Here is a 23815-nt window from a genome sequence, read left to right as displayed (position 1 = left end):
AGTACATACAGTTTTGGTGTAGGGTACATACAGTTTTGGTGTCTCTGATGCCATAAACACTACAGTTTTTTTGTTTTTGTTAACTGAATCTCCTAATAATGAGAATTGATACAAAAGAGTTGTAACACCGAGCGCTCCGGGCCCCGCTTCCCCTCCGGAGCGCTCGCGGCGTTACTCTCTTGCCTGCAGCGCCCCGGTCAGACTCGCTGACCGGGAGCACTGCTCTGTGTCCCTCGGCGGGGATGCGATCCCTGTGGCGGGACGTGCCCGCCCGCGGATCACATCCCATATCACTCAACGGCCCCGTCCTTCTGCTCAGTCCCGGCGTGCGCTGCCCCGCTCTCCAGGGTGCGCGCGCGCCGGGTCTCTCAGATTTAAAGGGCCAATGCACCATTAATTGGTGCCTGGCCCAATTAGTCCCAAGCACTCCCTACACTATATAAACCCACTTCCCCTTCCTGTTCTTGCCGGATCTTGTTGCCTAGTGCCCTGTGAAAGCGCTTCTGTGTGTTCCATTGCCTGTGTACCCAGACCCTTGCCGTTGCCCCTGACTACAAACCGTTGCTGCCTGCCCAGACCTACTGCTACGTCCGACCTTGCTCTTGCCTTGTCCTTCTGTACCGCGCCTGTCTTAGCGGTCAGTGAGGTTGAGTCACTATCGGGTGGAACGACCTGGGGGTTACCTGCCGCTGCATGTCCATCCCACTTTGCGGCGGGCTCTGGTGAAAACCAGTAACCCCTTAGATTCCGTTCCCCTGGTACAGCCCACGTCATCACCTCACTGACACAGAGGATCCACCACCCGTGTCCTCCCTGCTTACCAGCCTGGATCCTGACAAGAGTGCTGTAAATATTCTCTTTCTACAATACAGTGATCCCTCAACATACAATAATTTCAACATACAATGGTCTTTTCTGGACCATTGTAACTTTAAAACCAGACTCAACATACAATGCTACTGTAGCACTCACATTTCAGAAGACAGGAACTCCGGTGGATGTGAATCCGCTGGACCTGTGTGGCAGATGACTCAGACCATACCAGGGAGCGGAGTCTAAGGTGCCGCTGATTTTCACCAGATCCCGCCGCAAAACTGGATGGACTTGCTGTGGCAGGCAACACCCAGGTCGCTACTCCTGGCACAGCTCGACCACACAGGCGGCTGAGGAGATGCGAGGCACAGGAGGGATAAGGCAGCTCGTAGTCAGGATAGCAGAAGGTCAAGGCAGGCGGCAAAGTAGCGTAGACAGGACGTAGCAGGAGGTCATTAGGCAGGTGGCAGAGGAGCAAGGTCAAGTCACAGAGCAAAGGATCAAATACACAGTAAGGCAATTCTCAGGAATGCTTTCTCTCATGCACAAGGCAACAAAGATCAGTCAGGGAAGTGAGGAGGGTGGAGGAATTTATCAATGAGCCACAGGTTAATTACACTAATAAGCACACTGGCCCTTTAAATCTTAAAGCTCCAGTGCGCATGCACCCTAGGGGACGGGGACACGCGTGCCAGGGCAGAGAGGCAGAGGCTGAGGCAGGAGAACCACCAGGTGAGTGACAAATTGGGGCTTGCATGCAGGCTCCTCCCGCGATGCGAGTCCAAGGACCGCCGGCAGCAGCAGGTAATGGGACCATGCGCTGTGAAACGTGTCAAAGGCTGGAAGAACTGACCAATCAGAATGGGCATTTTACTTGTAAAACACCTGCATTCCTAAAGTGCATGCACTGACTGGCTGTCTGGTAGCGCCCCCTACAGTATTGGGTGGTACTACATGTTCTGTACTGCTCTTTACCAGTGCCAGGGATAGCTGCTCCAGGTGAGGGCAGCTTCATTTTACTTTTTTAGGACAATGCGTGTACCCTGATAAAGCTCCTGTCCTCTACATAGACAGTGATTTACAGCTCCGAGCAGCTCTTTCTTACTTTTAAATGTAAGGACTTGATTTATCTGTATTAGTTATCTACTTATTTTTCTTTAATCCTCACTTTTTCCTATTTTTGGATGACATTTTGGGAGCTTCCCAACCATTTACCAAGTTTCCATAAAGTTATAGTCTCAACATACAATGGTCATCCTGGAAATGATTAATATTGTAACTTGAGGGACCACTGTATAGGGGTACATTCTCATGTACAGTATTTGTTGCAGCAGATTTTTTCATGCTCTGAAATCAACACAAATAAATAGTTAAACAGCCGCAGATGCTCAGCATCAACTCTCCATGTGTGAATGTATTTAAAGGGGTTCTCCACTGCCCTGCCTTCCGGAGCTCCGCTCGCAGCGTCTGGAAGTTTATTACTCCGAACGCTGTGTGCGGGCTTCCATGTTCGAGGCCGCCCCCTCGAGATGTCACGCCCGCCCCCTCGTGACGTCATGCCCGCCACCTCAACGAAAGTCTATCACACCGCTGTCACACCCCCTTCCCATAGACTTTCGTTGAGGGGGCGGGCGTGACGTCACGAGGCGGCGGGGGTGACGTCACGAGGGGGCGGCCTCGAACACGGAAGCGTTCAGAGTAATATACTTCCAGATGCTGCGAGCGGATTTCCAGCAGGCAGGGCAGTGGAGAACCCCTTTAAGTCCAGGAGTATATGGACAAATGACCTGACCATTACACTTTTAATAGTTTGTTGAACATCCCGTTCCAAAACAATGGATGTTAATATAGAGTTCTGCTTAAAACAGCTTTCACTTTTTGAATGACTCCTAGATTTTTAGAGTGTGTCTGTGGGAACTATTGTCTAGGCAGCCAAAAGCACATTGGTGAAGTCAGCATTGATGTTGAACAAGTAGGTCTGACTTGTATTCGTCATTTTAATTTATCCCAAAGATATTCAGTGAGGTTGAGGACAGGACTCTGTGCAGGCTTTTTGAGTTCTTCCACACTTGTGAAAACCATGGGAGTGTATTTTTCGGTAAAAATAACACCTTATCTTTTTTCTGTAGGTCCATACTGTTAAAATGACACCCTACTTATATAGGTTTGATTTTGTCATACTTCTGAAAAAAATCATAACTACATGCAGGAAAATGTATACGGAAAAAATTCTCATCTTCTGACCCCTATAACTTTTTTATTTTTCCACATACATGCCAGTATGAGGGCTCATATTTTAAAGGATTAATAGCACGCAGCACAACGATAGGTGCCGCACGCTATTAGCCCAGGGTTCTGGCTATCATTAGCCGCCGGGAACAACCCGATATGATCGGGGGGGGGGGGGGTCACGGTGTGACCCCATTTTATTTACCGGGACCGTTCGCAGGGTGTACAGGTACGCCCTGCGTCCTTAAGAGGTTAAATAGAACATACCGCCACTGCTCCAGAGTTCAGCATACTTTATACTACTGACACCTGCAACCATACATTCTCTTGTACTGTGAATTGAACCAAAGGTGGCATACTTTGTCAGTGCAACGTTTACTAGTCACTGAACCATACTACTGCCAAGTTTGTTTATTGAGACTGCATGGCTGTGTGCTTGGTTTTATGGGTACAGCTGAGACACCTGAACAAAATAATAAGGAGAGGGTTTCACATACTTTGGTACACTTAGGGACAGGAATTTTTCCATGGTATCTACTAATTTGGCGCTTTTCCCAAGGTTTTGTTGTTTTTACAACTACTCCGAGTTGTTGGGTTTTCCACACTCACCACATTTTATGTGGAAACATTAGTAAATTTGTTGGAATTTTTCAAAACTGCTGGGGACTCATGAACACACCCCTTTTTTAGTGACCACACCCTGTTTTTTTTTGGGAAAATGGAGTCAGGTTTTTGGGATTTTTTTAGTCCCATCATATGGTGCACAAAACATGTGACACAATTTGGACGCAATACCAAAGAAAAAATCGGGATCACAGAGAATCACCCTCGTGTGCAGAATTAGAGAACACAGTTTGAGTTTTGAGCTGAGATGTTGCAGCATGGGAGTGGATAAGGAACTTTACCTGCATCTTTGTATACCTGAACAATTTAGAAATGTAATCTGCATCAACAAACATTTGGTCACGTTTTAGGAATGTGTTTTATGTACGGTATTTATAATTTGTTAGTTGATTTTGGAACAGTAGATTATTGACTTGCAGCAGGGTGTAAAGGGGGGTGTTCTAACTTGCCAGACCTGGGAGATTTTATTAGGCCCCCAGTTGTCATGTAAACTGCTTGTCACCCCACAATTATGGCATCACATGAGGATGCTGGGGCAGCTTGGAGACAGAGTTCTCCCCTTCCCCAGTGTCTTACAACTTATTTGCTGTTGGTGTCAAACGTTGGGGAAGAATTAAGAATAAAAACGTGCAAATGGTGTTTGAGGGTAAATATCCAGTTACTGCATTTTTTTTTTTTTTTACATAACAGTATATATTTGCACTGGATGTATCTAACATTCTGGATTTTTTATTTTATTTTAATGCTAAGTCTGTATATACAGTATTATACATCATGGTTAATATTTTGATAAGCAACTATGTGCATTAGATGTTCCTGTCATGTACAAAAAGGAAGGGTAAATGCATTATACTAGCACTGTCTAACTATCTGGAAAGTACATTTTTATAATTCAAGGAATGGGAATGAAGTGAGGCTTAGGTTTATAAGCCAAGTATTCAATAGGACCACACTGTATACTGTCTGCCCTGGATACCAAATATCAGCTGCCGTCACATTCACAATTATTAAAAAATATTATGTTTGTAAAGGATGACAGCCAAGGATTCTATAATGAAGAAATAAATACTTCTATCACAGTTAGCGAGATGTATGACACTTCTAGAGTGGCCCAAAGCTGCACAAGAGTATGAATTTGTGTGTGATGTGATAAATGTCGGATGCATACTGTAATTGGGGAAGTTGTTTTTCCATTATAAATTGGACCTGGAGCAAACTGTCTGTAGACATTATTTATTCCCTTAGATCACAGGGAAATGTTACCATGTTTGATGCTAAAATGTCAAACCTGACAAAGCTGCAGAGATAACACTTTACTGAAATCTTCAAAGAATTTATCTAAAAATGGAGAAGAAAATAACCTGTAGCAAGAGAACTGAGTCTTTACTACTACAAATAACAGCCAGGTATCATTATGGTCACTTGGATGGTGCAGAAGGACAATTGGCACTTTGATTTTTATGGTCTTAATGTTATAGGATGTATTGTAGCCTTTCTGTGATGATAAATTCAATGGAAGAACTCAATCACATATAAGTAGCTAAATTTAAAGGAGTGAAATTTAAAGGAGTTATCTGGTTTAGAATTCCAATAAGGTGATCTCTTTTGTAGTAGGCTTACACAGGTTGGCTTACTGTGGTGCGGAAAACATGAATTTATACTCACAGGTTTTCAGCATGATACCCTATGAGGCTACACTGAAAAATTTCTATTACTTGTTGAGCCACACAGCACTAATTCTGACTAGTGTACATGGAGGGGTTCTTGTTCAGCTTTCTCCTCCTCTGGCTAAGCAATAATCCTTATTGGAGTTGATATCTTGAGCACAATGCCTTCAGAGCATGGACTAGAGATGAAATACTCCTAATTCCATACAGTGCGGTGATGACTGCACAAATGGCCCAGATCTGTCAGGTGTGATGTTGGTGCAACATGACTTATAACTTGCTTATAGCAGGCTTTGACGTAAATAGGATATAGGACATTAAAGAGGTACAATTAACTAGGGGTTCATTCTCTCTCTGGCCTGAACTTTACTGAGCCTAGGATAATAAATCTAAACTAGGTGGATGTCTACCCAGCATGAACAGAGTGAGGAGAGGTGTGGATTTGACAAAAAACAGGCTCAGACTAAACTGTTTTTGGGTACATCCCTCTGGAGAGAGGGGCTGGACTAGTTATCTAGTTCTGCAGGTCAACTTATAGTACCCCATACACAGAGTTAAACAGGTAGCAGAGGGTTTTCTCGCTCCATGATGACTTCACAGATATAGTAACTTGAACACGGGCAGCGGGACACAGCATATACACTGTATGCCTCACTATACTCTTAAGATTCACTTGGCTCGGTGACAAACTCGGCTCAGTAAGTACAGGAGCAGGGAATCTCATCAAAGACAGAAGTCCCTGTTACTGTACTGATTCGCCCAAACAAAATATGGTTTGGATGAAACTGATTTTCTAAATATAACACAAATCTGATTTGTTTGAATCAGTTCACTCATCCACATTCTATTAGCTATAGAAAATTGCCTAAAAAGACCATCTTTTAATCTAGAGCACCTAATAGTGGTGCTTGCTGTATCAGTCTTGACTTAATTTTATAGAATATGGTAATCAAGGTTAGATTGAACGATCTATGAAACGTAGTATACATTTTATATCATACCAATCACAGGGGGCATATTACTTTCTTGGTGGTGGTTCATGTGCAAAAAAACTGCTATTCATCTTTGCTGATATGGCCTATGTATAATGGTCTAAGGTTTGTATATAATTGAAACATAAAGAAAACATGCATTTAGTCTTAAAACCTGATGTTAAGCCTTCAGAATTAACCCCCTCTTTTGGACCATTGGGAAACTGTTACACTGTTTAGCAATCATTTCTATAGTTATATTTAAAATGTGGTGTATTTTCCTTGCAGATGGAAGAATTCAGGCGACTGAGGATGCACATTAAAGGAGCAGACCTTGAGGACGAAAGTGATGGAATACTGGCCGATAACTTTAGACCTACTCAACCGCTTAGTGACAGGATTATACGAGCAGCATTTCAGTAAAAAACGTGTAAACATTTATTTGTAAGTGGGTATATTAACATTGGTGTCTAGCTAAAAAAAAAAGTCTAAACCAGTGGTCTCCAACGTGTTCTTAAGCTTTTGGGAAACAACATTTAGCTGAAAACTGGCAAAGCATGCTAAGAGTTGAAGTTTACTGATAGGAAGTCTAGCACATGTTTAATGTCATTGGACAGAGCAAAGAATATGATTCCTATGTTTTCATATTATACTACATGCACCTATAACAAACACTGAGTAACATTTGTACATATTGTATATGACTTGTCACTAGTTCTGTATAAACCTGTACTTCACCAGTAGCTCAAAAATGTCTGTATAAAGCTGCATCAAAAGCCCTATATAACACTGTTAGGTTACCTAGAAACACAGCTGAAATAGTTAGCCACCTAGAGTGCCTTCTTGAGGGGGCACCGGTCTGCCTACCTCAAGAAAGTTAGACAACCAGCATCCAAACCACTCGCTCAGCCAGCATGGGGCATGTCAATTTTGGCAAATGGGCAGAGTCAAGAGGGTGGCAAAATTCGTTTTTGCCTAGGGTGGCAAAAATCCTTGCACCAGCCCTGCCTAGGAATGTATATACACTGCTCAAAAAAATAAAGGGAACACTAAGATAACACATCCTAGATCTGAATGAATGAACTAATCGTATGAAATACTTTCGTCTTTACATAGTTGAATGTGCTGAAAATAAAATCACACAAAAATTATCAATAGAAATCAAATTTATCAATCCATGGAGGTCTGGATATGGAGTCACACTCAAAATCAAAGTGGAAAACCACACTACAGGCTGGTCCAACTTTGATATAATGTCCTTAAAACAAGTCAAAATGAGGCTCAGTAGTGTGTGTGGCCTCCATGTGCCCATATGACCTCCCTACAACACCTGCTCCTGATGAGGTGGTGGATGGTCTCCTGAGGGATGCCCTCCCAGACCTGGACTAAAGCATCCGCCAACTCCTGAACAGTCTGTGGTGCAACGTGGTGTTGGTGGATGGACCGAGACATGATGTCCCAGATGTGCTCAATGGAATTCAGGTCTGGGGAATGGGCGGTCCAGTCCATAGTATCAATGCCTTCCTCTTGCAGGAATGGCACACTCCAGCCACATGAGGTCTAGCATTGTGTTGCATTAGGAGGAACCCAGGGCACCCAACTGCACCAGCATATGGTCTCACAAGGGGTCTGAGGATCTCATCTTGGTACCTAATGGCAGTCAGGCTACCTCTGGGAAGCACATGGAGGGCTGTGCGGCCCCCCCAAAGAAATGCCACCCACACCATTACTGATCCATTCCCAAACCGGTCATGCTGGAGGATGTTGCAGGCAGCAGAACGTTCTCCACGGCATCTCCAGACTCTGTCACGTCTGTCACATGTGCACAGTGTGAACCTGCTTTCATCTGTGAAGAGCACAGGGCACCAGTGGCGAATTTGCCAATCTTGGTGTTCTCTGGCAAACGCCAAATGTCCTTCACGATGTTGGGCTGTAAGCACAACCCCTCATACCACCCTCATGGAGTCTGTTTCTGACAGTTTGAATGGACACATGCACATTTGTGGACTGCTGGAGGTCATTTTGCAGGGTTCTGGCAGTGTTCCTCCTTGTACAAAGACAGAGGTAGTGGTCCTGCTGCTGGGTTGTTGCCCTCCTATGGCCTCCTCTACAGTTCCTGATGAACTGGCCTGTCTCCTGGTAGCGCCTCCATGCTCTGGACACTACGCTGACAGACACAGCAAATCTTTTTTCCACAGCTTGCATTGATGTGCCATTCTGGATGAGCTGCATGACCTGAGCCACTTGTGTGGGTTGTAGACTCCGTCTCATGCTACCACTAGAGTGAAAGCACTGCCAGCATTAAAAAATGACCAAAACATCAGCCAGGAAGCATAGCAACTGAGAAGTTGTCTGTGGCCACCACCTGCAGCACCACTGCTTTATTGGGTGCCTTGCTAATTGCCTATAATTTCGTCTTGCTAATTGCCTATAATTTCTACCTGTTGTCTGACAATCAATTTCACATGCTGTTGTGCAAATCGAACAATCAGTGTTGCTTCCTGAGTGGACAGTGTGATTTCACAGAAGTGTGATTGACTTGCAGTTACATTGTGTTGTTTAAGTGTTCCCTTTATTTTATTTTTTGAGAAGTGTACATCCTTCTGAGCTGTTTTTAAGGCAGTGCTAATTTCGAAGTTAAGGCAACATGTATGGCTATGGATGAACAGACGGCAGCCGGAGGTAACTAACAGATTGAATAAAAACACACTGCACAAGCTGATTTTTTTAATGCTTTTTAAAAATTAATGAGCGATCCTCCCCGTCGCTGCCTTGTCCCGTGATCCAGGACTCCCGGGCGGGTTGATGTTTGCCCTGCAGTGAGTGCATTGTAGAGAAAAGCTCACACGGTGGGGTCAGCAATTCACCGTATTCACACAGGCAGCAGGTTTCAAATGTCCAGGAGGATGTTTATCTAAATGATTTTAGGCACAAAGCACAGTGCAAACAAAACCTGAGCCTGTCCAGCTCTAACTAAATATCTGGAAACCTGATCACTATCCTACTGTGGGCCTAATGTCTTGCCCCGTGCAAACTCACAAAATGTCCATTGAGGAAGGTTCAGACCTGGTAGGTTGGAGCTGCAGTTCTGGCTGTGGCTGCTTCTCATCTCAGTCTCTCCAGCTCTCAAACCCGAACAGCCTCTTCTATAGGGCTTCCTCCCTAGCAATCAGCACAGGTAGCCTCACCTGAAAACACCTTGGATTAGGGAAACCCGTAGTGGACTAGGGGTGTGGACTGAACCTACTTTCAACCTGTCCTCCAGTCCAGGAAATCCAGCTCATGTAACTAAAACAAAAGAGCCCTAGCAGACTATGCTCTGCAAAAACAGCATATAAACTTCTGGATTTTCTTTATCATGTCTGGCTGAGGAAACCAGGTGAATTGTACACTTCATCCACCATCCACCACTTTCCCATACACTTTACCACAGCATGTATACTTTCTCTCGTTTTTGGTTTAAAAAATAAATAAATAATGTCCAAATATTATCCTTTTTTTGGAGGCAGATGCCTGCCAGTGTTTATATGCACACAGAGCTGTATTGGAAGAGGCAATGGCTTTTTGAAAATGGTTCACAAATTAACCCTTTTTAGGAGTAGCAATAGGTTTTGTGCCTGGAAAGTGAAGAAGCAGTGGCTTTTTGCAAGCATTTTGGGGCATAGAAACAGGAAACAGTGCACAAAAGACACACAAAACCCTCTTTTGACCAAACTTGGATTCTACGGGTTCAGTTTGCTCATCCCTACCAATACTGTATATTCAGGCCAATGTACTATTGTGTATTGATAGGATACACCAGCAAAAGAAGAAGAATATTGTAGTTTACTTAAATGTAAAAGGATAAAAAAAAAATGTTTTTTTTTATTATCCCTTATCCTATTTTGTATTGGGTAGAATTTAACTGTGGAATTTTGTGTTAATAATTTTTTAACTATAACAAATACAATTGGTTTTTATATTGCTTCTATTACTGAGATTATAACTATGAATTCTCTGTTGTGTTTTTCACTTATAGGTATTGAACTTGAAACCATCTTTTTTCTGGATATATTTTTCTTTTTTGTAGATATTATTTGACATTTTTCATGGATGTAACATTAACATACAGAGCACTCTGTTATTCAAGCCGTGCATGAAAACGATTGCTCAAACCCTGGGGAAGAACCTTATCTCAAATCTTTATTCATTGCAGGAGATACATAATATTGGTAACTGAACAAATAACCTCACATGTCTGGTACTCTGCTTCTAGTGGGCTAGTTTCAGTAAATTACTGGAGCTGGATTGAGTTTATAGTTCCAAATTATAAAATGTATAGGTGTTATGTTGTTTTGACAGTGACTTATCCCAGTGGAAGAATAACTTCTACTAAGGAACAAGAGGCTATGTAACCTGTATAGAGAATATAGAGGGACAATTCATTGCTTGGCTGATATATGTGTGAATTTCCTACATTTGTAATTAGTAATACATCAACAAGAGTTAGACAAAATAACTAAGAGACCCCTATTTTTAGATAGTCAAGTTCAGATCTTGTATGTGAATGTTCCCTTAAAGGAGTACTCTAGTGCCGACTATTCCTCCTCCGTTGTGCCCGGGCTGAAAAAAAAATGTAAATAAGCTCTCACTCAACTTCCTGCACTCTCCCTGTGCACTGCTATAGCTGTTCGGTCCTCCGGTCCCATCTTCTGCCTTCTTCATGTGCACGTATCGTCACACTGCACTCGGCCTATCACTGTCTGAGGCAGGACATAGCTGGTGATAGGCTGAGAGCCGTGTGACGATCCGTGTACACGGAAGAAGGAAGAAGACGGGACTGGAGGACCGATCAGCTTTAGCGGCGCTTCAGGGGAACACAGCTAGGTGAGTGAAAGTTTAATTTCATTTTTTCAGCCTGGGCACAACGGCGGGGGAATAGTCAGCACTACAGTACTCCTTTAAAAGGTTACTCCGCTCCACTGCACCCGAAACATTGAATTCCAAATGCTGTGTGTAGTCTTGGCAAGGTGGCAAGACGTCTATGGCAAGGGGGCAAGACGGCCGTCACATGACGGGGCGTGACATCACGAGGGGGCGGGCGTGAACATGGAAGCCCGCACACAGCATTCGGAACTCAATGTTCCAGATGCTGGGTAGCAGAGTATCCCTTTAAAAAGTACCTGTCATCAAACCATATTTTCTGAACTTTTTCCCTAACTACTCCTAACACCTCCTTTTTCTGAACTTTTAAAAGCTCTGTATCATACCTTTCCATCACATTGTGTGAGTTTCCAGCAGGAGAAAGTGGGCGATCTCCAGCAGGCCCGATGTCACTGAAGCCTGTGAGAGCTGTGCCTCCCCATGCCCTGCATGCATTTCCTGAGTTTGGTCTCCTGCCAGGCCGGGAGGACACAAAACGAACTGTTTGACTTGCGGCAAGGAACACAACAGGCATTTTTTTAATTACATCAATAACATATAAAGGTTGAGAATTTTAACAGCAAGTAAATAGCAAAGTATCTTATACAGTGATCCCTCAACTTACAATGGCCTCAACATACAATAGTTTCAACATACAATGGTCTTTTATGGACAATTGTAACTTGAAACCAGACTCGACATACAATGCCATGGACAGTCCAGATCTGTGAAATGTGTCAATGGCTGAAAGAACTGACCAATCAGAAAGGGCATTCACTGGTAAAACCCCTGTATTACTGAAGCGTATGCACTGAATTCCTGTCTGGTAGCGCCCCATACAATACAGGGAGGTATTACATGTTCTTTACTACTCTTTACCTGTGCCACAGTTAGCTGCTACTTTGGACACCAGGTGGGGGCGGCTCCATGTTACTTTTTTAGGACACTGTGTGTACTGTACAGGACCCTAAAGAAGTTCCTGTCCTCTACATAGACAGTGATACAGCTTCCAGCAGATCTTTCTTACTTTTATATGTAAGGATTTGCTTTATCTATATTAGTTATCTACTTATTTTTCTTTAATCCTCACTTTTTCCTATTTTTGGATGACATTTTGGTGCCTTCAGAACCAATTACCAGGTTTCCATAGAGTTATGGTCTCAATATACAATGGTTTCAAAATACAATGGTTGTCCTGGAACCAAATAATATTGTAACTTGAGGGACCACTGTAATTACACAACATACAATTTATTAAAAGTTTTGTTTGGTGACAGGTACTCTTTAAAGTGGGCCTGTGGTCAGTCAAAAAATAAATAAAAAATAAATCAGTTGTGTTTATACTTTCCTGCCATACTGCCTCCATTCTTGAGATATAGTAGTGATTGACCATTTGGTACTTTTAACGAAATAGTCAGATTCACACCCTATTTTACAATAATGTTCTTGCCCATCTGACTTTGAAATGAAAAAAATCTCAACTTGTTTGGACTGACCACAGTTCCCCTTTAACTTTCTTTTGTGTAATGCAATTCAAGTAATCAAAGTATTTTGCTTCATGGTTATTATTTAGTATGACCCCAATGTAACATGGGTTCTGAAAAGATAGAATACTTTATAGCCATACTGTGGTGCAGTGTGCCAATGTTTAGTACATTGTGCCACAAATGTGTCTGTGCCAAAATTAGTGACGCATTGTGCCAAAAAGAGCCATACAAACCCGGAAAAAGGGGCATGGTTGGATAGAAAAGGGGCATTTTCTCACAAATCAATCTATTTACTATTGACTTCACAGTAAATCCTGTGAATAATGAATACATTTCTTAAACAAATCTGTAAATCTGTGAATTCCAATAGTAAATAGAGTGGAATCATGCAACTCTAAAACAACATTCCACACTAATAAAAGCTGAACACTCATAGTAGATCAGGGCCACTATCTGCAATTTTTCACATAATGATTACAAAGTTTAAAAAGAAAAAGACAAAAACATATAAATATGTTCTGTGATTTATGATCTCCCAGGATACATGAGCAGCATACCACACAGTATTTAGAGAAACTACGCAAACTTGTTTTAAATAATATTTTCAAGTTTCTGCTATAAGTCATTTATTTGTATTTTGGACAAGTTTTTAATATGCATATTAGACGATTTATTTAAATATTTTTACAATTTAGATTTTTTTTGTTTTAGCTATGTGTATAATTTAGTGTCTTGTCAATGTGTTCTTTTTTTTATCTGTTAACTTGTAATAGTTCTGCAATCTACCATATAGAATGTTTCTTTTTATGTTATACATTTGAATTGTCTGTTTAGATGTTTCTCACAAATAAATACTATTTATATGGTTTGTAAGTGTGCTCTTTTGTCTATTTTTTTGGGAATATTTATACTGTGGTAGTTTGTGTAGAGTTTGTGTACAAAATCATTATTGTTTTTGGATTCTCCAACATCCATATGTTATGGACAGTTGGATTATATGTGATACCAGCTGCGTACTCGGCATTGCCTGTTTTCCTAACTTTCCTAATCCTTTTTGGGGAGGAAGCTTTTGACTTCATATCCCGTCCTCCTATATTGTTGTCATATCCCAACCCCATATCCCGTCCTCATATACCGACCCCATATCCCGTCCTCATATCCTGACCTCCTATCCCGTCCTCATATTTCGACCTCCTATCCCGTCCTCCTATCCCATCCTTATATCCCGACCTCCTATCTTGACCTCATATCCCGTTCTCATATCCCGACCTCCTATCCCATCCTCCTATCTCGACCTCATATCCCGTCCTCATATCCAGACCTCATATCTAAACCTCCTATCCTGACCTCATATCCCGTCCTCATATCCTGACCTCATATCCGTTCTCCTATCTCAACCTCATATCTTGTCCTCATATCCCATCCTCATTACCCGTCCTCATTACCCATCCTCATATCCCGACCTCATTTTCCGTCCTCTTCCTATCTCAATTTCATATCCCGACCTCATATACCGCCCTTATATCCCATCCTCATATCCTGTCCTCATATCCCGACCTCATATCCCGTCCTTATGTCCCATCCACATATCCTGTCCTCAGGTGGGACTGATTTGTGGGAGACGTGGCTTTGTGGGACTGGGTGTGATTTACAAGCCAGACAGATGCACAAAAAAGGTAGATAATAAAAGGGGTGGGGCTTAAAATGTGGGCATGTCTTCGTGAGATGGGGTGGGGCTTGCAGCCGGATTGACACATTCACCAGGAGATGCAGAGCAGAGTGGACTAAGGTACTGGAAGTCCCATATACTTGCATGGGACTTGAAACAAAAAACCCATCTTTTATATAAGAGTGTAGGTAATGGTTAATTTACCTATCATATCTTTTTATTTGACATATAAGTAATATGAGCACCAGGTATTATTGAACTATCTCCAGCCATACAGAAGTTATGTGGGAACATACATTTCACATTGATTTGCATGGGTCTTTGCATGGGGGTAGTTAAGGGTTAAATTAACTCTCCTATATTTTAAGTGGACATATAAGTAACATGTGACCAAGTATTATTGAAATACCTCCAGCCTTTTGGAAGTAATGCAGTAACATATATTACGTATAGACTTGTATGGGACTTTAAACAAAAACCCCAACCCTGGCAAATGGAGGTGACTAAGGGTTAAATTACCTATCCTATGTTTTTCGTTTACATATAAGTAACATGTGTGCCAAGTTTCATGGTAATATCTTTAGCCGTTTGGACGTGATGCTAGAACATACACACACACACACATTGAGTTTTATATATATATAGATTTTCTTTCAACTACAACTATCATGACAGATTCCAGGAATATTGTTTCTATTTTAAAGTAATGATTGATTGTTATTTGTATGACTTTGGCTGGTTTAAGATGAGCATATTACTGCTGTATTTTTGCTTTCATATTATGGTCCCAACTCTTGGCCCCACCATGGATGTAATGACCCGAACTGAAAGTATTATAGATCATTATATGATTGTATCATTAGCATGATCAGGCCAGGACGTTCAGCCATAAAAGGGACACAAAAATGATACTATATTATGCTTGTATTAAACCAGCCTTAAAGTGGTACTCCGCCGGAAAACATCTTATCCCCTATTCCGCGATCCCCGCTGTGGCAATCAAGTCATCCGGTGCATGGAGCAAACTCCGCTCTGTGCCGGATGACTGGTGACCACAGCCACCAAGCCCCCTCCATTGGCGACCACAGCCGCCAAGCCCCCCTCATTCATGTCTATGGGAGGAGTTGTGACGGCTATGTACTACCCCCTCTTGACATGAATAGAGGAGGCGTGGTGTGACATCATGGACATGGAAGCTCAAAGCTTCCGTGTTTTGGCTCTCGCCGCTGATGCCGGCCCGGAGACCGCAGCGGCGGGAGCCCTGTGATAATATGTTTTCCGGCATAGTATCCCTTTAATGCCTCCTTAAGGCTAGACTCGCTGGTGCTCAGTAAAAACACAGGGCAAAAAACATATTCGATTCATGCAGTTTTTTCTGTGCAAAAACACGGTGGCAGCTTGGCTTTTTGCTTGTGATGTCCTTTGGCTCCGTGGCAACTTTCTGAAATAGCAGCAAACTGTAGTCCTGTCATTTATTTACTGAAGACCACTATAAATGGGGAAAGAAGCCAGAAAAAAAACACATATATGTACGTGCACTTTTTTAGCATTCCCCCCCCCCCCCTTTCTTCACTAGAAATACTTGAATCACATAATAAAAGACTTACATGACTTGTAATGTGAAAAATTCTGAGGGAAAATGACACTTAAAAACTCATATACTAACACACACTTTTTCTTTTTAGGCCAAAAAAGACAACATTTTAGTCTGAAGGAAGCATTACCCATTTGTTGTGGCTGTTTCACTTAAAAAAAATGCGTAAAAAAGGCAGCATTTTATTTTTGTCTTGCAGTCTTGTTTTCTAGGAGTTAGATACTATCAGGTGCTGAATACAAAAGCTGTCTGGGATCCTGAAATTAAACATAAGTTAAAATTGTTTAAAGGGATACTCCGATACCAAAGTTTTATGGTTATCTAGCGTGCTTGTAGTGAGTTTAGCACTTTTGTAAATCACATGTTATACATCTGTCCACAGCATATATGTTTTTTACTGACCTCTTTTCTGTGAAGAAAGTTCAGTAGTTTTTCTGGTTGCTTTTGACTATTGTCCACACCTGCGGCTATGTTTGTTCACTGTTGTGGACAAGACGTCAGTGCTGCAGGCGTTGCTGTTTTTCTTCTTCTGCAATGGTTTCGCCCCTTTTCCACACCCCTGTAATGAATATTCATTGAATTGTTAAGGGAGGATGGATGTCTCCTCCCGCTGTCAGCCTGCCCTGCGCCCAGCTTGAATACCCTGTACCAGTGCTGCGGCTGACATGTAACCCCTTCCCCGCCATGTGGACCGTGTGCCCACGGGGTGAATCGGCTACCATGATTCCCCCTTGGGCGCACGATCCCCATGGCGGGGGAATTAGTAACATGTCAGCCGCAGCGCTATCATGATTCCCCCCTCGGCAGTCCCCACATCAGGGAATTAATAAATTGCCAGCCGTAGCGCTGTCCCCACATCAGGGAACTAGTCATATGTGACCCGCGTGCACTCCTCTGCTTCCTGATAACCCCCCCAAGCAATGTCCCTGCAAGGGTTAACTGTGAGCCACAGCAGCCCTGTGCATTCTTCACACATCGGGGAATGAATGAATTGTGAGCGCGGGCGCAGAGCTTCTCATCAGCGTCACAGTAAAGGGACATCTGTAATAATGATTGTGACAATCCTGTATCCGGGGCTGCAAAAATAAACAAAATAAACTTTGACTTACCTTCTTACGTTCCCCCTTAGCTACAGGTAACGGCTTTGCGGTCCTCTGCTGAGAGCCGTCAGCGAATCACCGGCCACAGCGATGTCCCGCCTCTGCCGGTGATAGGCTGAGCGCACTGCCATGTAAGGCATTGCACATGACAGTGCGCTCAGCCTATAACTGGCAGAGGCGGGACATCGCTGCGGACGGTTATTCCCTGATGGCTCTCAGTAGAGGACCGCGAAGCTGTTACCTGTAGCAACAGGGGAACATAGGAAGGTAAGTCAAAGTTTTTTTTGCAGCCCCGGACACAGGAATATGTAACAATCATTATTACAGATGTCCCTTAACTGTGAAGCTGATCAGAAGCCCTGCGCCAGCGCTCACAATTCATTCATTCCCCGACGTGGGGAGAATGTACAGGGCTGCTGCAGCTCAAAGTTAACCCTTGCAGAGACATTGCTTGGGGGGGGGGGGGTTGGGGGATATCAAAAAGCAGAAAAGCACCCGTGGGTCATATATGACTAGTTCCCTGATGGGGGGACAGCGCTGCGGCAGACAATTCACTAATTCCCAGTTGACCCTTGCGGGGACTTTGCTTGGGGTGGTGGGGGTACAAGAAGCAGAGCAGCTCTCGCATGTCACATTGTGGGGACAGTGCTGCGGCAGGAAATTCATTCATGCCCTGATGTGGGGACTGTGGGGTGACAAGCTGACAGTGAGGGTTGGAGGACTATACTAATCAGCAGGGCAGGGAAAGGGAATGCTGAAGGGGAAAGAAAAAAAAAACGCCCACAAACAGGGCTGGGCGGCAACGCAAAACAAGTTGGGCAGGGCACTGAAAGAGGAGACAGGCTACAAGGCATGCTGGGAGCTGTAGTTTCTGAAGCAAAGGCAAAACGGAAATAGATGCTACACTACATGGACACACTTGTGCAAAGAAAGGAAAAGAAAGACAAACAAAAAGTAAGCACGAGACCAGAGATAAGAAGAAAACTCACCTGCAAGGGTAAGTAGAAACTGAAAAAACACATTGGCCACCGGAAAACCCCTTCAAGTTTTTTCTCCATTCACCGATGCTTTATCTGTGGTACACCAAAAGCAGATACAGCAATTCATAGAGGGGGTGTACAATTCTAAAATGTAACATTTATTAGATATGCATATAAAAACATCCCCCACAAACACAGAGTCAAAGATACATTGATGTGTGTTAGTGGCACACACCAAATCCCTTAACCATGAGATACAACCCTTTACACTAGAAGGGGCCTGTTCCAAACTGGTCACACTACATGCAAGGTTACAGGGGATATACTGTTAAAAGTATAATCACAAGAAATGTGTTGTCACCCAATCCTGATTGTTCTTCTTGTTCAAAAAAAGAGGAAGGATCTTAAACAATTATTTTTTAAATCAACTGGTGCCAGAAAATTAAACAGACTTGTAAATTACTTCTATTAAAATCTTAATCCTTCCAGTACTGATCAGCTGCTGTATGCTCCAGAGGAGGTTGTACCGGACCACAGTGCTCTCTGCTGACACCTCTGTCCATGTCAGGAACTGTCTAGAGCAGGAGGGGTTTGCTATAGGGATTTGCCCCTGCTCTGGACAGTATAATATGTATAATATGATTCCACTACTGTAATTTCCTAGCATGACTGAGAGACTTTGATGTTTAATGTATTTTAGAGTTTTGACAGTAACATATGGTCAACAAAATAACAATACTATAACTTACTTTAACAATGCTCTTGGCAGCATCTTAGAACTTGAGATATATATGGATGGACTTTGTTTTGGCACCTATTTAATTCATGCATCAGGAGGTTTTCACAGGAACATAACCTTGCTTTTATGCATTTATTCAGTTCACATTATTATATTTTTGGTAACAATATTTGCCAATGCCAGTCCTGCACAAAAATAACAAAATTACCCTAAATCTGTCTTCAATCTTTAATATATTATAATATGTTCACTAATCTTATAGAACCCCTATGTTTGTTGACCTTCTAAAGTATACACAGAGTATAATAAAACATTTTATCTCTATTGAAACATTTGGATTTATGAAGTAATAATTTTTTATTCCCAAGAGGAAATTCCCACAGTGCAGGAGTTTATCTTTTCCTGTTTTATTGAACCTTTGTACAGACACAAACCCATTCATCTGTTAACATTCTCCTTACTACTCTTATAATAGCAACAGAGATATCAAGTTGTTAGTATTTACTCAAAGGAAAAAGTATCATTAGGCTTATGTTTTCATTCCTTAAAATGTTAGACTAAATAGTTATGCAATCATTTAATTATGACTCCATTTATTAAAATTAAAAATATTTTTTTTTAATTAAAATGAGAAAAAAAAATCTAAAAAATATCTAAATGTTTTAGTGTTTTTTTCCTCAATGTTTTGAATGCATTTTCTGGTGTTTTAGTGAATAATGAGGGAATGTATTATTGGTTTTACTCTGTTTTTGTTGGTGGTAAATTGTCACAAACTTTAGCGCAATGGGTTAAAAGTCACAACATTTTTGCACAACTTATTTAGACCCATTCAAGAAAACAACTTCAATGTAATGTAGCATTAGCTTTTTGCAGGGGTTAGTGGTTTATCAACAGCAATTTATGTAAATTGGCGCAAAATGTTTGAGCAAAAACTAAAAGTTTTGTGAAATCTCACGGCAGCCCAGACCACACTTATCTACATCCATGCTACTTTGCTATTATAAAGAGCATGCACCTTTTTGGTAAATTTGGGGAAAGTACACATTATGTACACCCATGCAAATGGGGGTAAAAAGAACTTGATTTACACAATGATGTCTTTTTCAAAATTGCAACATACAAATGTTTTAAGCAAAGAATATCTGGATATATATGTGGAAAAAACTCCACAAATGACCTAAAAACTGCAGCACCTAGGTGTGTTTTAACCTCTTAAGGACTCAGGAAGCACCTGTACGCTCTGAGTCCGCTCCATTTCTATAACGCAGGGCCACGGCCAGGACCCATGGCTAATAGTACGCGGCACTGATCACTATTAACCCTTTAGGCATGGCATTCAAAGTTGATCACCATATCTAAAGTGAAAGTAAACTACTCCCGGCTAGTTTAGTGGGCTGTTCGGGACCGCTGCGTCAAAATCGCGGCATCTTGAATGACTGCTCAGTGCCTGAGATCCAGGCATGAGCAGTCAAGTGGCAGAATCATTGATCACTGTTATCTTATGGGATAACAATGATTAATGTAAAAGATCAGTGTGTGCAAAATAGCATGTTTTTGGTCACTTTTTATATCCTGACAAAATGAATAAAAAGTGATCAAAAAGTCTGATCAATACAAAAAGGGTACTGCTACAAACTTCAGATCACAGTGAAAAAAATGAGCCCTCATACTGCCCCGTATATGGAAAATTTAAAACGTTATAGGGGTCAGAAGAGGACAATTTTTAAAGTATTAATTTTCGTGCATGTAGTTATGATTTTTTTTCCAGAAGTACGACAAAATCAAACCTATATAAGTAGGATATCATTTTAATCACATGGATCTACAGAATAAAGAGAAGGTGTAATTTTTACGGAAAATTTAACTGCATAGAAACGGAAGCCGCAAAAATTAGCAAAATGGCGTTTTCTCTTTAATATTGTTGCACAATAATTTTTTTCCCATTTCTCTATAGATTTTTGGGTAAAATGACCAATGTCATTACAAAGCAGAATTGGTGGCGGAAACAAAAATAAGCCATCATAAGGATTTTTGGGCGAAAAATTGAAAGAATCATGATTTTTCAAATCAAAAAACAAAAGTGCAAAAAATGGAAAAAACCTGAGGGGTTAATAAATAAAATGCCAGTCACCCAAAAAATAAATAAAGGAATAAATAAAATGTCTCAGAAGTGAAGAAAACTAAGACATAAAAAAAAAAATGATTTTTGCACATTTTTTCTTATTGGCTTCCAACTAAAAACTGTCCATAGCATTTTTTAAGCCCTCCCCCATAAAAGTGGCACAAAAATGTGGAGTTTTTTTCGGCATAAAATGCTATTTGGGATTCCAACTTTAACCCCTTAAGGACACAGTCTATTTTTGCATTTTCGTTTTTGCCTCCTCCTCGTTTAAAATCCATAACTCTTTTATTTTTGCACCTACAGAACCATTTGATGGCTTGTTTTTTATGTGAACAATTGTACTTTGTAATAAGATCTTTCACTTTACCAATAAAATGTACCACAAAACCAAAAAACTTATATTATTATTATTATCATAATTTTGGGAGGTTTGGTTTTTACACAGTGCACTATAGTAAAAATTATACATTATCTTTATTCTGTAGGTCAATGCAATTAAAACAATTCCCAATTTATATAGTTTTTTTTTATTATTTTACTACTTAAAAAAAATGCTAACTTTTTTGACAAAATTGGTATGCATGAAATTGTACTTTTCTGACTCCCATAACTTTTTTATTTTTCCATTTACAGGGATGTATGAGGGTTAATTTTTTGGACTATGATCTGTAGTTTTTATCGGTAACATTTCTGTTTTAATGGGATGTTTTGATAGCTTTTTGCTAATTATATTTCTGATATATGAAGTGATTAACCCCTTAACCTCTTAAGGACGCAGGGCGTATCTGTACGCCCTGCGTGTTTAAAGCACATCACACCCGGTCGGTCCTGGCTGCTATTCATAGCCGGGACCCTGGGCTAGCAGCATGCAGCATGCTATTAACCCTTCAAACGCGCCGATCAAAGTTGATCGCCGCGCTGAAAATGAAAGTAAACGCTTCCTGGCAGCGTATTTTTGGTCACTTTTTATATCATAAAAAAATGAATAAAAAGCATTCAAAAAGTCTGATCAATGCAAAAGTGGTACTGATAAAAACTTCAGAACACGGCGCAAAAAAATGTGCCTTCATACCAGCCCGTACACGGATAAATAAAAAAGTTATAGGGGTCAGAAGATGACAATTTTAAACGTATAAATTTTCCTGCACGTAGTTATGATTTTTTTCAGAAGTATGACAAAATCAAACCTATATAAGTAGGGAATTATTTTAACCGTATGGACCTACAGAATAAAGATATGGTGTCATTTTTACCAAAAAATGCACTGCGTAAAACGGAAGCCCCCAAAAGTTACAAAATGAAATTTTTCTTAAATTTTGTCGCACAATGAATTTTTTTTCCATTTTGCCGTGTTTTTTTTTTGTAAAATGACTAATGTCACTGCAAAGTAGGATTTTTGGCGCAAAAAATAAGCCATCATATGGAATTTTATGTGCAAAAGCGTTATGATTTTTAGAAGGTGAGGAGGAAAAAATGAATATACAAAAATGGAAAAACGCTGAGTCCTTAAGGGGATAAGGCCGTAGGGCATACATGTACACCCTGTGCCCGCTCCACTTCTATGACACGGACTCAAAAGCTGAGCCTGCGTCATAGTGTGGTGGTTACGGTGGTAATGTCCTGTGCCTTATGCCAGAATCACTGATCGCTTTGATGCCCGACAGTAACTCCTAAGACTCCGCCATAAAATCGGTAAACAGTCCGTGCAGCTCAGTGGAGCCCCGATCAGCTGAGAGGATGGCGGAAGGGCCCTTACCTGCCTCCTCGCCATCTGATCAGTGTACAGATTCTTCAGTCAGCCATGGCAGACTGGAGTAATTGAGCGCCAATAACACTGACTAATGCTATGCTATGGCATAGCATTGATCAGTGTATGTAATCCAAGGATTTTTACATCCTTTTACTTTTTACATCCCTATAGGGGACTTTTATATGCAATTGTTAGATGTCCTGAATGGGTTAAAGGGAACCTGTCAGTTTGGAAATGCTGTACAAACTATAGGCAGCATGATTTACAGCAAGAGAAGCTGAACAAATTATAGTTTGGGTGAAAAGATTCAGTATTTTATTTATTGAAATCCTTCATCATTTTATGTACAGATGGGCAAAGATTTTTAAAACTAGCACCTTTAAAGGGATCCAAAGGATAGCGGATATCGTCTGATTGTGGGGGGTCAGAAAGTGGTGTGGCGGCTGTATTCATCAGTCATACGGCACTTATGAGTTCACTCTCTACACTGTATAACTGTGGTGCCCAAGGGGACCCCTGCAATCAGACATGTTATCCCCTATCCTTTTCATAGGGGATAACATGTCTAGCAGTGGAGTACCCCTTTAGATTTGCACTTTAACAGACTGTACACAAAAGTGACACACACCTTACTGCTTGTTTACAATGATTCATGAACCATAAAAAAAAAAAAAACTGGCACACTTAACTTGCATCGCTCTTTTAACAGGTTTGACCGAAACCAAACTTTTAGCAAAATTAAGACCAAACCTGTCTTTAACAGGCATAGTTTACTCATCTTTAATTCTATCCTTGATTTCAGTGGGAAGTCCAATTCAGTGACTGACAACTTCAAAGGAGAGAAAATTCCTAAATTTATTGCAGGATAAATGAGGACCCAACAAGAAGTGATGCTCCGGTCATTTCTATAAATGCAGAGCTGGTTTTAATTCATAAAATTCTAATTTCCTTGGGTTAAGAGCTGCACTTCAGCACACAGACTGAGATGAGTTGGTGTCAAATACTGATACAGACAATAAATGGAAGATCTTTAAATCAACCCCGAATGAGTTTACTGTTAATTTACACCTGCTCTTCATAGAAATAGATTTATTAAAAGTAAATCCTGTATGGCTAAACGATGTTCAAAGGGCAATAAACACCAAAAATTACAAATAAGTTATTAGGC

General features: G+C 41.3%; 2 protein-coding genes across 2 annotated transcripts in view; both read left to right on the top strand.

Moving 5' to 3' along the window:
- CA8 (carbonic anhydrase 8) overlaps positions 1-13197 on the top strand; it is a 158223-nt gene extending 145026 nt beyond the window's left edge. Inside the window, exons 8-9 of the mRNA XM_056522013.1 lie at positions 6593-6748; positions 10323-13197. Coding sequence (XP_056377988.1) covers positions 6593-6727 — 135 coding nt within the window. The 3' untranslated portion in view covers positions 6728-6748; positions 10323-13197. The remainder of the gene's footprint in view (positions 1-6592; positions 6749-10322) is intronic.
- Positions 13198-17902: 4705 nt separating this feature from the next.
- The window catches only part of LOC130272703 (uncharacterized), a 28170-nt gene continuing 22257 nt past the window's right edge, over positions 17903-23815 (top strand). Inside the window, exon 1 of the mRNA XM_056518569.1 lies at positions 17903-18053. The gene's annotated coding sequence lies outside the window, so the exon portion shown is untranslated. The remainder of the gene's footprint in view (positions 18054-23815) is intronic.

The sequence above is a fragment of the Hyla sarda genome, chromosome 5 (assembly GCF_029499605.1).
Source record: "Hyla sarda isolate aHylSar1 chromosome 5, aHylSar1.hap1, whole genome shotgun sequence".
Lineage (NCBI taxonomy): Eukaryota > Metazoa > Chordata > Amphibia > Anura > Hylidae > Hyla > Hyla sarda.
Note: the sequence above shows the minus strand (reverse complement) of the source record. Positions and strands in the feature narration are given on the sequence as shown.